Source organism: Bos indicus x Bos taurus, chromosome 11, assembly GCF_003369695.1.
Source record: "Bos indicus x Bos taurus breed Angus x Brahman F1 hybrid chromosome 11, Bos_hybrid_MaternalHap_v2.0, whole genome shotgun sequence".
Classification (NCBI taxonomy): domain Eukaryota; kingdom Metazoa; phylum Chordata; class Mammalia; order Artiodactyla; family Bovidae; genus Bos; species Bos indicus x Bos taurus.
The window spans coordinates 100,061,634-100,078,895 of NC_040086.1; the positions used below are offsets into that span (position 1 = coordinate 100,061,634).

Below are 17,262 nucleotides of genomic sequence, written 5' to 3' on the forward strand. Positions count from 1 at the left end.
GGAGGGTGCGGAGTTCAGCAGATTGGGGTGCCCTCGGTGCTCCCCATTCCTCGTCTGTGGCTGGTAGGGGTTGGGGGGCGGGGCGGGACTTGAGACTAACCCTGGGCGGTAGCAAAGCCCGCAGGTTAGCGGTGGCCTTCCCGCTTTGGTTCCCGGCTCCCGGTTTCCCGAGAGAGACTGCGCTGGCCCTACGGGAAGCCTTGGAATCTTCGTGAAGAAAGTCTGCTGGCCGGGTCAGGTTGAGGTGGGGTGGGGAAGCAAGTAGGGAGGGAGGGAGTGAAGTGGGAGGCCAGAAGAGAAAGAGGTAGGAGGCAGGAAGGGGTGCAGGACACTGGTGGGCTTCCCTAGGTCGCAGCTGAACTGAAGGAATCAAGGGGCTCGAGCCTCAAGCCAAGGGCGCAGCGCGGCCCGGCCCCGGGGAGCTCCCGGCAGATATGCGGAGGGCGTTCGCTCCAGGGCACCGCCGTTCCCATTGGCGATGCTCCAGGGACCTCTTTTGATCTCTCTACATCCGTCAGGAAAAAGCCTTTGCCACGCGACCCGCGAATTTCGGTCTGTTGGTGTGCCCTTCCCAACCCTGATCTAGCCCCCCTAGGACCGGGAGATGTCTCCCGCGAAGCCGTCTCGGGACAGCCCCAGCCCCGACGGCGGCCGCAGCTCCGCCCCGCAGCCCTCTCCGCCCAGAGAGGAGTTTCGCCACCGGCTACCGGCAGCCAGCCGGGCGGTTGCAGAGGCCCGTTTGAAGCGAAGCGCCGGTCTCCGCAGCGCCGTCTGCGCAGGAGTTCAGCACCGGCCTGCGCCGGGCCGGCTGGCTCCGGGGCAACTACCGCTGGGGCGTGGACAGCGCGGCACCCGGCGGGCCAGGCGGGGCCAGGGAGCGCAGGGGAGGTGAGTGGCGGCCTGGCCCGGCCGGGTTGCCGAGCGCAGATCCGGCCTGGGATCGTGGGTGAGCGCGGGGCCCGAGGGCAGGCGTCTCCTCTTGCCTAGTCTTGGTCCCTGGAGTCCGAGCGAGCCTCGCTGCGCCCCCTGCCCTGCTCCGTTCACCTCCTCTCTTCGCCGCGGGCCGAGCCTCATGCTTGGCCCGGCGCTTCCCACGGGGAGAGGAGGAGAAAGAAGCGGGGGGGATGGGGGGGGGGTGGAAGGGCCAGGGAGGGCCGGGAGGAACGCGAGGGGGGGGTGGGTACCGATCCGAGCGGCCGAGCGCCCCCGCCCCTTGAGCTCTGGCGGCAAAGGCTCCTCGCGCCTGGGCCGGGTACAACAAGTCTGTCCTCCGACGTCAGGGGGTCATTAATAACCAATTAGGAGGGTCACTGCGGCTCCTATAAAGGCGCTGAGATTTTTTGCCAAGGGGAAGACCGTCCGGGCCGGGTGTGTGAGAGGCGAGCGCGCGGCGGAGAGCCCCTCGCCGCCCGTTTCTCTGCAGCCACCCGCCTCCTACCCACCCCGCACCGCCCGCCCCCGCCTTCCCGCACCCGCCTCCGCCTCCACCCCTGGCTCTCCAGCCCTTCGCGCCGCTTCTGCCATCGCTGCACATTTCTCGTCTCCCTCTGCCTTCTGCCTCGCTCTCCCTCGTTCACTTCCCTCCCAACCACCCCCTCGCCTCCCGCTCCCTCCTGCCCCTCTTCCTTCCCCATCACAACCCTCTTCTCCCGCTCCTGGGCTCCCCCCCCCCCCCAGCTCATCCAACACATCCCCCGCCTCGGCCGGGCCGTCCGTCCGTCCGTCCGTCCCTCCGTCCGTCCCTCCGTCCTCGGCGCCGGCGAGCCCCGGGCCGCCCATGATGGGCTCCGTGCTCCCGGCGGAGGCCCTGGTGCTCAAGACCGGGCTGAAGGCTCCGGGGCTGGCGCTGGCCGAGGTCATCACCTCCGACATCCTGCACAGCTTCCTGTACGGCCGCTGGCGCAACGTTCTGGGCGAACAGCTCTTCGAAGACAAGAGCCACCACGCCAGCCCCAAGACCGCCTTCACCGCCGAGGTCCTGGCGCAGTCCTTCTCGGGCGGTGAGTCGCGCCGTCGGGGCCGATCGCATCCCTCCCTCCCCGCAGCCCTCTGGTTCCCGGGCCCACACGCGCGGGCCACGGCGGGGACCAGAGGACGGTGGCAGCCATTCGCGCCCATCCGGGCGTTCCACACGCGGCCCGTGACTCAGTTTCCCGTAAGCCGAGCCGGGGCGCAAGCAGCCAAGCCCGGGCGGGGGGACGCCTCCACCGCGCTCGGCTCGAAGTCCGAGATCTGGGCGCTCCGGCTGTCGGGCCCGCCGCCCCCGCGCTTCCCCAGCCGCCCCTCATCCCCTTTGAGCCGGCGGGTTCCCGGCATTTAAAGCCTTACTAGGCGTGTAATAGCAGTTGACTCAAAAAGAAGGGGTTTTAAATTCATTTAGTTAACTTGGGCTTGACCCGCGAGAGTTCCCACTTAAACCAAGAACTTTAAAAGGCAGCGGGGGCTGGGGAGGGGGCGAAGGAGGGCGGACAGGAGAGAAAGCGGCGGAGAGAGAGCGAGGGAGAGAATGAGAGAGGGAGAAAAGTTTCTTTTCTTTAAGATGTCTCAAGTTCTTACTCCTCATTCATCAACCCGCAAACAATATCTTCCCCCGGCGCTGGCATCTCTGCGCGTCGCCCCCTTTTCCCCCTTTACGATTTCTGTTCCTCTCTTAATTTACCGTGCAGACTAATTCCACTTCCATTCACGCTATGTCAACCGTCTAATCCCCCCTTTTTGTAAGGGGAATTCCTCGGCCCCTTTTAAACAAGTCCCCTCCGCATTGAGCTACAATTTACTGCTACAGCATTCTTCCAGGGCTAATGAATTTAGAATTAGCAATTTCTTTCGAATGGAGCCGAATGAATGCGATCACTTTAACAGCGTGACAAATTGCCGGCCGCGCCGCAATGGACACCGTTTAACCCCCTCTTTCAGCCGGCCCGCTCGCCGGGTATTTTCCCAGGTAGCTTAGAGGGGAACCTTGTAAGACATGAAGGCCGCCCCTGTGCGCCTCGCCGCTCCCACCCCGGCTGCCCGGCCAAGGCAGGAGGACCCCCCCGGGGGGTTGCGGGCCGCCCCGGCTCTTATCCACCCTGAGAAGCGACTTCGCGGCTGGCCTAGGTCCGGGCACTGCCCTTCCTGGCACCCCCGGATCTCGCCGGGCAGCGAGGAACCCGGGCGCACGCAGGGTCACCCAGAAAGCGTGAAACACGGCCCGCGGCAGTCGTCCGCCTTTCTTTTGAGCCGCCTCCGCCTCAGAGCCCGACTTGCTTTCCCAGCGCGGTCGGCGCGCCGCGGCCGCGAGGTTCCCCGCACCCCGAGCGGAGTCAGAGCCCCTGGCCGAGCTCCGGGTCCTCCGACAGTGCCCTGCGCTCGGTGCGGGAAAGCGCAGCGCGCGCGGAGCCATGGGAGAACCGCCCAGAATCCGAGCCCGGCGAAAGAATCTTGGCTGGACCGTCACCTCCTCGTGGGAGAGGGCCTCAGTTTACTCATTGGTTAAGGCCTAAACTGCCATCGGCCCAGCAGTTCTTAAACTTGGCCGAAGTGGAGGCAAAGAGCGGTTGTGGATGTTCTGAGAATTCGTGGAGAGACCCCAAACGAAAACAAACACAAGAAAACCCTCCTAGAAATGAATCCCAAAGGCACCTCTTGCTTTCGGAGGCTCTACGGGTTGCTGAGCCTCCACCCCCCGGGGGGGGGGGGGGGGAAGAGCCGGGCCTCCCTGCCTCCCACTCTGACTCAGTCCCCCTGCCTGGCGGCCACAGAGGTTCAGAAGCTGTCCAGCCTGGTGCTGCCGGCCGAGGTGATCATCGCGCAGAGCTCCATCCCCGGCGAGGGCCTTGGCATTTTCTCCAAGACGTGGATCAAGGCCGGCACCGAGATGGGCCCCTTCACTGGCCGTGTCATCGCTCCGGAGCACGTGGACATCTGCAAGAACAACAACCTCATGTGGGAGGTAGGCAGGGTCTCCGGGTCGTGGGGGTGGGGGGAAGAGCAGCGTGGACTGTGGAGTGTGGGATGTGGGTGGGGCCCTGGCGGCCTGCCTGACCCACCGCTGGTTCTTCCCTTGCTGGAAGCTGTAGGCGCTTTGGGCTGGGCCATGACTGGTCCCTGAGGTCGATTTCTACACCTGCCCGATGTCTGGAGGTTCCTCCCCAAATCACAAGGCGAAGCCTCTCTCCTCCTGCGAGCCTTGGGGAGCACTTCCGGGGGTGGGGTGGGGCGGCGCCAGGACCCAGAGAAGTCATGTGCCTTGCCTAGAGTCCCACTGGAGACCTGGGAAGCCATTCCTGGGAGCCACCTCCATTCCTGGGAGCCATCTCCCAGCCACCTGCATTTTTCCCCTCATTCCAGCAGCAGCAAAAGAGAGCCCCTCAGAGCCAGCCTTGGCCTTGGGGTGATCATGGCTGGAAGGAAGGATGAAGGGAGAGGGTGCTCCCTGGGAGTCAGCTTCTCAAACCAGGTGGAACAATGACAGTGAACATGAATGCCATTGAACTGGCACAGAGTCCGCTTTCTGAGCATGGAGTCAGCTTTCTGAGTGCCGGGCCTGCATTCCACCAGATTGTCTCAGCAGCCCAATGTATTATTATTCCCATTTTAGAGAAGGAAAGTGACCTTCCATCCAAGGTCTTCTGTCTCTCCTCCCTACAACAGTGCCAGATGCCAGCAAAGCGCTCCCCCCGCCCAACCCGCCTCAGGATAAAGCCACTCCGAGAGCACTTCCGCCTCCTGGGGCTCTCACTTGGAGGAGGTCAGCTGATGCACCCACTCCCTAGTGTCATTTCCCCTCCCTTCCCCAAGGCTCCACCATAACCCCCTCCTAGCAGATGCTCAAGGAGCCGAGTGGGACAAATGTTACACATGGTCACAGGAGCGGGGGAAAGAGGCCACGGGATGCCCCGCGGCCTCTCCTAACCTCACCTCCTCCCACACCTCTGGAGGCCTGAGCCAGCAGTTCCTTTCTCCACTGGTTGCTGGGTTAGTAAGTTGGGCTCCAGTAGATCTAGAAGTACTTTTGGTGACTCCCACATAGAGAGGCCAGGCCAAGGTCCCCAAGTGGGCCAGGCTTCCCTTTATAGGCTCCTCTGTGTCCCCCTCTGAGGTCCTGGCCAGCGCTCTCCACTACTTCCCCAGAGAGCTGGCTAGAGGGGATGCCGTTTTGGTCAGTGATCTCCTGGAGATCCCTTTTCGTCCAGGGATGGGGAGGCTGTGGCAGCAGGAGCCTGTGGAGTCCTGGAGACTGACTCCCTGTTGGCCACTTCTAGCCAGCTGGCCTCAGGCAAGTCGCCACACTGCTCTGAGCCCTCCTTTCCTCCGCTGGAAAACCGGGATTATAATAGCTGTGTCCACTTCCTGGGAGTGTTGGGAGGCTGGAAAGAGACAATGTGTGGATGGGCCTGGTGTGGGGCCTAGCCCTGGCCCCAGGCAGCACACACCACATAGCCCTGCCTCACCCGGGCCCCGATTTACCTGCGCCCAGGTGTTCAATGAGGACGGCACGGTGCGCTACTTCATCGATGCCAGCCAGGAGGACCACCGAAGCTGGATGACCTACATCAAATGCGCGCGTAACGAGCAGGAGCAGAACCTGGAGGTGGTCCAGATTGGCACCAGCATCTTCTACAAAGCCATTGAGGTGAGTGTGTGTATCATTGTGTAGGGGGCAGTCGGGGAGCAGCCAGGCTGGGGTGCAGGGCAGTTGTGTCCAGGGACTGAGGTGGAAGCAAGAGGGGAGTGTTGGGGAAAACGCTGGCCTAGCTGGCCCTGCCCAGGCTGGAGGACTGAAGCCCGAGCATCATGGTCTCTGGGAGCATGACCTCCAGGGCAAGCTTCCTGCTGCAGATCAGAAAGAACAGAACCTTTGACTGTATGCCATTGTGAACGTCATGGGTGCCTCAACAGCGAGGTCCCGGGATACCTGCTGAGGGCGTCCCGGGGTTGAGAAGCCACAGAGATGCAGAGTCATCAGAAAGCAGTCCAGTCCGGGGAAAGCATCTGGTGGGGAGAGAGGGTACCGCGTCAGCAGTGTTTTGGCTGTGCATTGCCCATCGTCCCACATGCATGGGCCACCAGTGACGTGTGGATGGTGTGGATCGCGACTCTAGCCTCAGCTATCACATCCTCATCACTTGAGGCGTCAGGCTTTTCCTAGATGTGGTACGAGCGTGATCGCATTTAATCCTCATGCATTTAATCTGCGAGGAAGGCTTCTGTGATCATCTACAGTTTACTGGGTCTCACTTGATAAGACTGGCAGACTCGGGAGCTTTTATGGGCATTGGAGTGGGGTGGGGGTACGGGGATGTTAGCATTGATATCTGAGCGAGTGAAGCTTCTCAGACAAGACGGAAAGTGAGAGATAGCAGGCAGATATATATTGCTTCCCATGATGGGGGTGGGGGTGGGGTGAGGAGCTGGCCAGGCCCAGGGCAGGAGGTTCAAGGGGGATGGAAAGGAGGTGTGAAATGCTTGGGCAGAGGCAGAGGCAGACAGGCTCATGCTTTTTGGGGAGAGGATAATGGCACGAGGGGTGGTAGCTGAGGCAGCCTGGCTGTTGGGACCCTTAAGACCTTGTCCCTTGGCAGGAAATTTGCTCAGTGTCTGGCCCAGGACGGGGGCTAGCAGCCTCGCCTCCCCATGGCAGGTTGGCAGCAAGTGGTGTGTGGGGGGGGTGGGGGGTCGGGGGGGGGATTGTGCGCCCACAATCCTCTGGATCCCATGCTTGTGGAAAGAGGCACTGTGCCTCTTGGGGTGGGGCTGGGCTTGGCTGAGTTTGGGGGTGTTCTGAATGACTCGCCCTTCCTTTAGTCCATTTTCTTCCTGCAACTCAGAGCCTCACGTCTTTCTAAGGCTCTGAGCGGGCACTGGATAATTGTCGCTTAATAACCAAACCCCAGGGAATTTCCCAGGGGTGTCAACAGAATGGCCTTTGCTTGGGCCCTGGTGTGGCCAGGAAGTGTGTTCCGAGGGCTGGACCTGAGGAGGACCAGGAAGGGTAAAGAGAGGTTGGGAATGCCCTGGAAGTCCAGGGGTTAGGGCTCGGCGCTTTCAAAGCCAGGCCCAGGTTTGATCCCTGTCTCAGTACTGAGATCCTACACGCCCTGCTGTGCAAAAAAAAGGAAGGTAAGCAGTTCTTAGACTGAAGTTTGCATGAGACGGGGTAGAGTGAAGACAGGACTGATCCGAACCCAGGCTGAGGGTGGAGGTGCTTCTTACAGGAGAAAGGCCAACCCTAGGATTGGTTTCATGTGTGGCTGAACCCCACTTCTGGCAGAGAGCACCCCCTTTCACCTGCTCGACCTCACATGCATCCTTAACATTTGTGCACTGCTTCTTGGCTACACTGAAACAGATGAGATGGGGGACACACATTCATTCCATCCCTCCCACGGAGAGACGCACACACTCATATACACACACACTCACACCCACGGGAAACAGGGTAAGGATGCCAACGTGATTTTAGCAAAGGACTCCCGACAGCATCAGTTATGGAGACAGGCATCTCCTCTCACTGTTCAGGTCACTGGCTGAGCGCTGAGCAGAGTCAGGAAATATTAACAGACATTTGTACAGAAATTCAGAGTCAGAGGACAACGTGGCTAAGATGTGTCTCCACAGAGGAATCTAAGATTATCAGATTTTTAAAAGTCATCTACATTTGACGGGGAATTAAAATTGAAGAAAAGAAGGGAATTTCTTAGTGGTCCAGTACTTAGGCCTCAGCCCTGTCACTGCCGAGGGCCTGGGTTCAGTCCCTGGTCGGGGAACTAAGATCCCAAAAGCCGCCACTTGGAGCGACCAAAAGACAAAACAGAATAAAATACATTTTAAACATTGAAGAAAGAAGATTAGGCAAATATATCCTCCTGGATATGATCTAGATTAGTGGATATCAGCAATTTGGCTATCCATGCTTCTACAGAATTGGCAAGCCGAGTGCTGGAGTGAGGGATAAGAAAACACAAAATATCACCCATTTTACTTTAAACAAGTGATGTTGGACACATATTTTTTTTTTTTTTTTTGGTGGTGGCAGTTTTCTTAAAGTGATGCGCCAAAATGTCAGATGCCACTTACCGGACCAGCTGTGCGTCTGGGTGTGTGTGACTGACTGCCATGCAGCAGGGCTCGGCTGGAAGAAATTCCTGCTGCCCCAGGCCACTCCCCCCTACGCCTCTGCAGTGTGGGGGCTGTCTGTCCTGTGTTTGTGTGAGGGGGCCAAGAAGACTCTGTGCCATGACCTGTTTTCTTAATCTTCCTGTCACCCAGAACTGCTATGTTTATTTCATAACAGTAACCCGTTTCTTGCGAATAAAAGAGAAACAATGGAAAGAAGCATCTTCAGAAAATAACAGAATATACTAATGTGGTTCTAAAATTTTCTATAAATTCAAAAGGAAGGCTGTCCAAATGGAGACGAGGGTGATGGGTTTCTGGGGCCAGCCGGTCCAGGTGGATTTGGTATCTGGCTGGATTTGCCGGCATGTTATGCTAGGACCCTCCTCCCTTTGCTGTCCTCTACCACGGAAGAATTTACTGTAACCTCAGGTGCCTAAAATGACATTTCTAGAAATTGCCCAGCACATGGCACATGGGCACTACATGTTAATGCATAAGTCTTTCTCTGGGTGATGGGAGCTGGCTTGAAAGTGGACACACAGACCTGTTTCTCCCAGGAAAACAAAACCGGTAAATAAAACTGGCTGCCCTGCGAAGCAAGAAATTTGACCCCCAAATTCAATACAAATAAAGTATTTAGGAATAATTTATGCAAATTTTGGATTTGGGAACTGGGAAGAAACTTCTCAGGCTTTCCTCGCCCTATGTTTTGGCATAGGACAAATGCCAAATAGCCCTGAAATGTGGGCTCTTCGCTTGTTTGCGACTTTTATTCTCTTTCCAAGCTATTGAACTTCTTCTCCCCCTGGAGCCCAACAGCTCCGTCTCTCCATCCTTCTTTTTCTGTGAGGACAGGCTCTACTTTCCTTTCAACCTTGCTCACTGGTGGGTGCAGTTAAGGGACTTTGATTATTAATATTAAGCATCATTAATGATGCTACCATCCATGGACCAGTTACCATGTGCCAACACCATGCTAAGGATTTTCGCAACTTTCATCCCCTCAGCCTGGGGCTTTCCTTATCCCCATTTTAATGACGATGAAACTGAGGTTCAGGGGGATCTTGGGAGACTGTTGAGCTGTGGTTTGAATTTGTCTGATCCCCGAGCGGAGCCCTTGGTCACTGCGCCATGGGACCTCCCTGGCCAATATCTATTTGCTGGAACTCTATTAATTGCTATGTCAGGACATCTGTGGTACAATGGAAATTGATATTCGTCCAGATGACACCGAGGTCCTTCTGGACTAGGGTTTCTGTACTGCCGGGGGCCGGGACAGGGGGCATTAGAGCCTCCTGGGAGCATGTTCCATGTTGTGACATGAATTTATATTAGGAAAACAAACCCAAACCCCCACACATTTTCAACTGATAATAAAAATTCAGAAATGGGTCAGGACAAAACTTCTGGGCTGATAGGGAAGGTGAAGAAGCACGCGTTGGGAGATCATGTAATTTGTCAATTAAAGAGTCAGGCTCTGAAATTCACCCAGAGTCTTGATGATGCGAACTTTATGGTGCGGCATTCGTCTCTTTGGGAATTGCTTTGTTTATTGTGTGTCCCGAGTTAGTCTCCGCTCTCCAGAAAAGTGAACAAGCAGTTGATTCTCATTCTCTGAGCCCTAGTGGAGAGCCCCGGCTGGGCCAGGCCAGAGTGTTGACTGGAAAGAAATGGGGCTAGGGTCTTCCCAGGCTGTCCAAGGGTTAAGACATCACACTTCCACTGTGGGGGGCGGGGTGTGGGTTCGATTCCTGGTTGGGAGACTAAGATCCTACATGCTGTGCAGTGGGCATCTCTTCAAAAAAAGGAGAAATAGGGCTTCTGAGGGCACTGGGGGGCCCTGCAGAGGACCGTGGCTATTCTTTGCTCTCAGGCGATCAGCATCCAGGAGCCTCCCGCCAGTGGTACTAAGCTTTCAGGGAACAGGCTGCCGGTTCTTGGGCTCTCCTGGTCTCCATCCCTGGGGCCACTGGGAGCAGGCAGAGGCCAGAGGTCCAGGCCAGGAGCTGCTGCTAGTTTCCTGGAGCTCTGATGGGTAGAGAGAACCTTCAGTGCCTCCAAGAGGTGAGGCTGCCTTCCCCAGTGCTGCCTTGAGAACTGGATGCTTGTTTTTTTTTTTTGTCTTGACCGGGATAACCTCAAATACGCTCATGTCATCAGTTCCGATTAGTTTATTTTTTAAACATGTTTAATTTTGTACCGGGGTACAGCCAATTAACAGTGCTGTGATAGTTTCGGGCGAACAGCAAATGGACTCAGCCATACATACACATGTATCCATTCTCCCCCACACTGGAAACTTCTTGCTGTCAGGGGATGTGTGTCATTGTCAATTCTAGCAGGTTCTTTTTAATAGATTTTCTTTAAAAACTGTTCTTTTTTGGGACTTCCCTGGTGGTCCAATGGCTAAGACTCCACGCTCCCAACGCAGGGTGCCCAGGTTCGATCCCTGGTTAGGGAACTAGATCCCCCATGCTGCAACTGAAAAAAATAAAAATAAAAAAGTCCCTCTTGTTGCAACTAAGACCTGGCACAGCCAAATTAATTAATTAAAAAATATATATTATTTTTGTATAAAAGTAATATGTGCTCATTAATTCTTAAAACATCAGATGCAGCATGTAGAAGATGTAAGTCAATTTTTATCAACATTAAAAAAAAAAGTCTCAAAATGACAAACCCGTCTGAGGAAAGATTCGCAGAAAACCAGAAAACGTGGCTGGGCACCTTGGTTGGGAGAATTACTTTTCCCATTATGCTCCTTTGTGTCTGTGTCACTGTTCTAATTTTTAAAATCCAGGAGTAAAATTAATTTTAGTCCATTTGAAAAACGTGTCCATAAATAAATGACTCAAAACAGTCAATATTAAAGCTCTTATTTTAAAAATATTGTCCCCAACCACCATGTTGAATAATAATCTTCAGAATTCATGCATTTCCAGATGCTCTTGGCTCTTCATTCACCACCATGATTGCTATCACTGTTATATTTGTTTTATGTTTCATAATGGTTGTCACTGTCAATTCAAATGAAAAGGCTGGTGTTGACTTAGGTATTTGACTCCCGGACTGCAAGTCTGGAGATGGCGATGCAGTTTTCAGAGACATCGTGGGGGCTTGCTGACCCCTCTCACCCCACCTCTGGGCTTTCCCCTCCCGCTCAGGGCAGATGGGGCCAGGACACGGTGGCACCAGCGTGGTATTGGTTTCCTGGGGGCACGCGGGCCAGCCTGTGCTTTTTTTGTTGTTCTGCCTCGTGGCATGCGGGATCTTAATTCTCCAGCCAAAGATTGAACCTGGCCCTCGGCAGTGAAAGCACCAAGTCCTAACCACTGGACCGCTGAGGAATTCCCCAGCCTGTGCTTCTGATGGTCACTGAAGGCAGAGCCACGGGCATCCTGGGCCCCACCTCGCCACACTGCAGGCTCCGTGGGGACAACCGGGGGACCCAATACCCCAGAGGTGGATGTCCAGCAGAGGTGTGGTCACTGTTTTACAGTTGAGGAAAGTGAGGACTGGGTATAAAAGGCCACTTGCCCAAGGGGGCACGCTCAGCAGGCGGGGAGCCCAAGTGGACCCTGACCTCTGTGGTCCCAGCACCTGAGCCGGAACCCTTGGCAATACCACCTCCTGAAAGAAGGGGCATGTACAGACAGCTGGACAGCTGGACCAGACAGCTGGTCACTTTAGAAGAACCATGATGTACAAAGATCTGGTGTCGTCTGAATATTGAAGCCAGTGGCTGGAACAGTGTCAGAGGTGACTGACAGAGTCTTAGAATTGGGGGGACCTCAGAGATCATGCTCCCCACCACCCTCATTTGAGGAGACCAGCTTAGGAAGGCCGAATGCTCGCCTAAGGTCACCCAGGGACCCAGGGACTGAAGGCCCACCGGCACCATCTCTCAGCAGCTTCCTTCACAGTGAATTTATCCTGAATACTTTAGCTCCATCGCCCTCTTTTCTAAGGGGTTCACTGAACCTCTCTCAGCTTTTCCAGCAGGGCCTCCAGCTCTGACCTGCTGGCCTCCTTGACAGTGGCCGTGCCTGTGAATGATCAGAGGCCATGAGGACTCTTGCTGCAGTGCCAGATTCTCATCTATCTGCTTTTAGGCATGGCCTAATTTCCCTTGGCTTCTGAGACTGCCTTTGATCTTTCCATATTTAAACCCCATCAATCTGAACAGGCGTGGTACCCTCTGCCAGGCTCCTTGTCACTCAGTGACCATGTGGCTTGCCATGACACCCCAAGGGCTGTGGGGTCTGTTAGAAAGGGGCATGGGGACTTCAGGCCAAGTCATTGGAGGATGGACATCGCCTAGGCCCCCTGGAACTTTGCTTCTTCCACTCTCTCCTCTCCCTGCTTCCCTCCCCTGCAGGGTAGGGCAGAGCTGGCTCTGATGGTCAGAGGTTCTTCCTGGCTCAGACCAGAGGAACGCAGGTGTGGCAAGCAGAACGGTTCTGTGATTGGCAGGGGTCTGCAGGCCAGAACCAAAGGGAAGGGGTGGGGGCTTTCTCTGTGACCCTGGAAGCCAAGGAGAAGGGTCCATTCTAGGGTGATTTCAGACAGCCTACATGGAGTCTTGTGTGATTTTTTTGTATTCACTTCAACTAAAAGAGGACTCACCTGGGGACTTCCCTGGCGGCCCAGTGGTTAAGACTTTGAGCTCGCACTGCAGGGGGCACGGGTTCAATTCCTGATCCAGGAACCAAGATCCCACATGCCACGTGATACAGCCAAAAAACCAAAAAGGGCCCACTAGGAAACAACCAGCTGTTGCCTGGAGGTGTCTACCTTGCTCTGGGCCGATCAGAGAGTGACCCCCAGTGGGATCCACCCAGTGGGTGCCAAAGTCACTCCTCTGGGGTCCAGGCCTCAGGAGGTGATGGGCCTTGCCCTCTCACCTTTGCTCTAGCTGGCTAGGACCAGAGGGTTCTTCACCTTGAGTAACTGGCTGCCACCAGAGGGGTGGGGGACCCTGGGATGTCCCAGAGGAAGGGGTCAGCGCCACCTCAGGCAAGAGCCTTCCGCAGCCTCCCTGGATTGTCACTGCAGAGCTCTCCCGACGGCAGGCCCCTGTAGCAGGTCCTCCCCTGGCAGCAGCAGAGCCCCGTCACTGTGGAGTTCTCTGCCATAGACCTATCGTTGCTTAGTTCCCAAGTCATATCCGACACTTCTGCAAACCATAGGCTATAGACCACTAGGCCCCTCTGTCCATGGAATTCTCCAGGCAAGAATACTGGAGTGGGTTGCCATTTCTTTCTTCAGGGGATCTTCCCGACCCAGGGATGGAACCCTCGTCTCCTGCACTGCAGGCAGATTCTTTACCTCTGAGCCACCTGGGGAGCTGTGCCACAGGCCTATGACATGGCGAGACAGATCCCATTTAAGGCTGGGTGCCCTGGTATGTCTGGAGGCGGAAGCATTCATTGATCTGAATGCTTCTCTTTTAGCCATTTGCAGGGAGTCATACAGAGGCCTGTGACGGGGAGAGAAGTATATGTGACGTGGTGCTGCCTCCTGGGTGCGCTGGTTGAGAGATGTTTCCAGAACACCGTCAGGCAGGGTATAACTGAGAACCACAGGGCGCCCCACAGCCCATGCTCCTTGGGGATGTCTGGCTTAGCCCTGCAGACCTGAGGGCTGGTTGGCTCTGATTCCCCTCGGAGAGAAATGACAAGTTTTCTAGCTTTCCTTCTTCAGTTATTTCTGCTTGAAGCATGGTTTCCATCCCATTGTTGTCAGTATGGGAGAGCGGCCAGGAGACAGCTCTGGTCTCAGCAGCAGAGCCAGGATGAGATGGTGAGAAGCCTGGGCAGAGTGAAGCAGAGGGGCGGAGCATCCCAGGGCCTCCCGTGTCTGTGAAGCTTGTTGGAGATAGCCTGGTAGAAAGGGACCCCAGTGTGGCTCTCTTGGGGCTGCAACTGTATCCACATGTCCATGGTGGGAGCTAGGACAGCTCCTCCTGGCTGTGAGGGGACATTCTCCCCTGGTGGGGGGACAGGGGACTGCTGCCTCCCTGACTTCCTCTTGCCTCCTTCCCTATAGATGATCCCTCCAGACCAGGAGCTGCTGGTGTGGTATGGAAATTCACACAACACCTTCCTGGGGATCCCTGGTGTGCCCGGACTGGAGGAGGAGCAGAAAAAGAACAAGCATGGTAGGTAGTCCCATGAGTCCACAAAGACAACGGACCCACAGAACTCAGAGAGTGAGAAAGTAAGGGTGTGTGTGTGTGTGTATTTGGCAGGGAAACTCCTGGCCTCTGGGGACCTTGGTTCCATCTTCAGCAGCGTCAAGCACATGACACTTCCTGGTTTAAGGAGGCTGATGCCCCTGGAGCCGCTGCCATGGTCCAGGCATGGATGGAAGACAGTTCTTATTCTGGACAAAATAGACTGTCTGGGGGCAGATTGGGTGGAGGGAGAAGCAGGGTGTGGCAGAGAAGCAAGGGGCCAGGCAGTAAGGACACTGGATTGAATTCCAGTTCTGCTGTGCAATCTTGGGAAATGGCTCTGTGCTCGGTTTCCCTACCTCTAAAAGAAGGATGCTTGTTGGGCAAGATGATGTCTAAGTGCCCTCCCCGCTCTGTCCATGGTGCTGGACCTGGCACAGAGTAGGTGCTCAGTGTGCCTGTGTTGAATGAAGTCTGAGCAGAGTGTGTGCGCGTGTGTGTTTGTTGGGCGGTGGGGGCTGGGGGCGGGGGGGCGCAGCACTGATCACCATGGTAGAGACCATTTGCTCAAAACCTATTTCCTGCCAAGTATTGGGCTAAACCTTTTACAGGTATCATCCCACTCGGGTCCTCATAAAACCTTTGTGATATTTGGTCATTTTTATTTTTAAAGGATGAATCTGAGGCTCAGGAACTACTGTCTATACAGCCCTTGCTCTAATGTTTCACAAACCATTTTTTCTGATCCTCATAGCAACTTTTTGCTATGATAAGCAATGATAACAATGTCATCATTGCTTTCATTTTGGGGATGAGAAAAGTGAGGTACAGTTCACTGGTACATGGTTGAAAAAGTGCAAGTTTCTCAGTCAAACCCAACTCTTTGCAACCCCATGGACTGTGGCCCACCAGGCTCCTTTGTCCATGGAATTTTCCAGGCAAGAATACTGGAGTGGGTTGCCATTCCCTTCTCCAAGGGATCTTCCCAACCCAGGGATCAAACCCAGGTCTTCTGCATTGCAGGCAGATTCTTTACCATCAAGGCCACCAGGTACATAGATGGCACTCAGTAAATAAATGTGGGATAAATAAATGAGAGGCTTTGGGGGAAGAGGAGTAGTTATAACAGTTACTACCATTTATGGATGGCTGCTGTAAGCCTGGTACTTCCTAAGTCCAGGCTTAGGCAGGTAAAGTGCTCTATACAGAGTAGCCTTTGAAGATGTCAGCTTTTTTTGTGATCATCTCAGGAAGATCCCCTGGAGGAGGAAATGACAACTCACTCTAGTATTCTTGCCTGGAAAACACCGTAGACAGAGGAGCCTGGTGGGTTACAGTCCATGGGGTCACAAAGAATCTGACACGACTGAGAACTGAACACACGCACTCAGGTGTAGCTGTGCGTAATCCCCGTGAGGTCGTAGTAGGTTCCCATTTTAAAAAATTATTTTTCAAAATGTACTTATTTATTTTAATCGGAGGATAATTACTTAATACTGTGATGGTTTTTGCCTTACATCAACATGAATGGGCCACGGGGCATCCATGTGTCCCGAACCCACCTCCCTCCCCACCTCATCCCTCCAGCTTGTCACAAAGCACCTGGCTTTGGGTGCCCTGCCTTCACGTAGGTTCTCATTGTACTGGATGAGAAACTTGAGGCTTCCCCGAGAGGCTAAGTCACTAAGTCCCCGAGATCTCGAAGCATGGGTCTGGAGTCCGACTCCTAACGGATGCCAGGTCAGGGCGCTCGCTGCCCCTTCCAACCCCTGTGCGGTGGCCCCAATCAGTCTGCGGAGCGGTCACCCCGACGGATCGATGATCCGAGGCGGCTGAGCCCCGGGAGGGGGACCCTCGGGGAGGCGTACGGGGGCGGGGGGAGGGCGTGGTGTCGAGCCACCGGCCTCGGGGATGCCAACGAGGCTGCTCTCTCTCTCTCCTCCTTCCCGCCTCCCCGTCCCCCACCCGGACCCCGCCCGCGCGGCCAGAGGACTTCCACCCCGCGGACTCGGCGACGGGCACGGCGGGCCGCATGCGCTGCGTCATCTGCCACCGCGGATTCAACTCGCGCAGCAACCTGCGCTCGCACATGCGCATCCATACGCTGGACAAGCCCTTCGTTTGCCGCTTCTGCAACCGCCGCTTCAGCCAGTCGTCCACGCTGCGCAACCACGTGCGCCTGCACACGGGCGAGCGCCCTTACAAGTGCCAGGTGTGCCAGAGCGCCTACTCCCAGCTGGCGGGCCTGCGCGCCCACCAGAAGAGCGCGCGCCACCGGCCGCCCAGCGCCGCGCTGCAGGCCCACTCGCCCGCGCTGCCAGCGCCGCACGCGCACGCGCCCGCGCTCGCCGCTGCCGCCGCCGCGCACCACCTGCCGGCCATGGTGCTGTGAGCACCTGCGCCTGCGTGCGCGGCCCCGCTCCCCGCGCGCGCCCCCGCTCACCCCCGCGCGCCCCCGCCGCCCAGACCCCAGGTCGCCGCAAGACACCTGCCGGCCTTGGTGCTGAGAGCGCCTGCGCCTGCGTGCGCGCCCCCGCACCCCGCGCCCGCGCCCCCATACCCCAGGCCGCCGCGCAACACGCGGCTGTCATCTCTCCTGACGCGACCTCTCGGCCGCACGCGGCTGCCGGACCCGGCTCAGTAGGCGCGCCCCAGAAATGACGCCGAGGCTTACCCTCTTCGCCCCAGTTTCGCACACGAGGACCCTGAGGGGCGAAGTTCCTCTCCCGGGCTTTCCCTACCCCCTCCCCGACCTCGGCCACCTCTTCTTCAGACGGTCCCCGAGTCGCACGCCTCTTGAGTCGGCTGATTGGGATGATATAGCCCCCTTGTGAGTGGCCGGAGAGGGGACTGAAAGCCTCCGAGGGTCCTCAGCGAGGGGGAGGGGAAAGGGAGACCCCCACCATCCTCACAGAGAGCCGCGTGTTGGGAATGGAGAGTGAACTCCCGGTCCCAGGGTGGGCATAGCGGGGCTGGCACGC

General features: G+C 56.5%; 1 protein-coding gene across 1 annotated transcript; it reads left to right on the forward strand.

The window, feature by feature from the left end:
• The first annotated feature begins 1,760 nt into the window (after positions 1-1,760).
• PRDM12 (PR/SET domain 12) lies at positions 1,761-16,673 on the forward strand. The gene is made up of 5 exons (XM_027554440.1): positions 1,761-2,000; positions 3,747-3,937; positions 5,465-5,620; positions 14,155-14,266; positions 16,270-16,673. Exons 1-5 carry the CDS (start codon positions 1,778-1,780, stop codon positions 16,671-16,673), a joined length of 1,086 nt encoding a protein of 361 aa, XP_027410241.1. The 5' UTR covers positions 1,761-1,777.
• Positions 16,674-17,262: the final 589 nt, after the last annotated feature.

Bases quoted from the DNA above. Each gene is read 5' to 3' on its own strand.
- PRDM12 (XM_027554440.1), top strand. From the start codon at position 1,778: ATGATGGGCTCCGTGCTCCCGGCGGAGGCCCTGGTGCTCAAGACCGGG. The intron at 2,001-3,746 runs GTGAGTCGCGCC...TGGCGGCCACAG, and splicing joins GGCGCAGTCCTTCTCGGGCG to AGGTTCAGAAGCTGTCCAGC. The intron at 3,938-5,464 runs GTAGGCAGGGTC...ACCTGCGCCCAG, and splicing joins ACAACAACCTCATGTGGGAG to GTGTTCAATGAGGACGGCAC.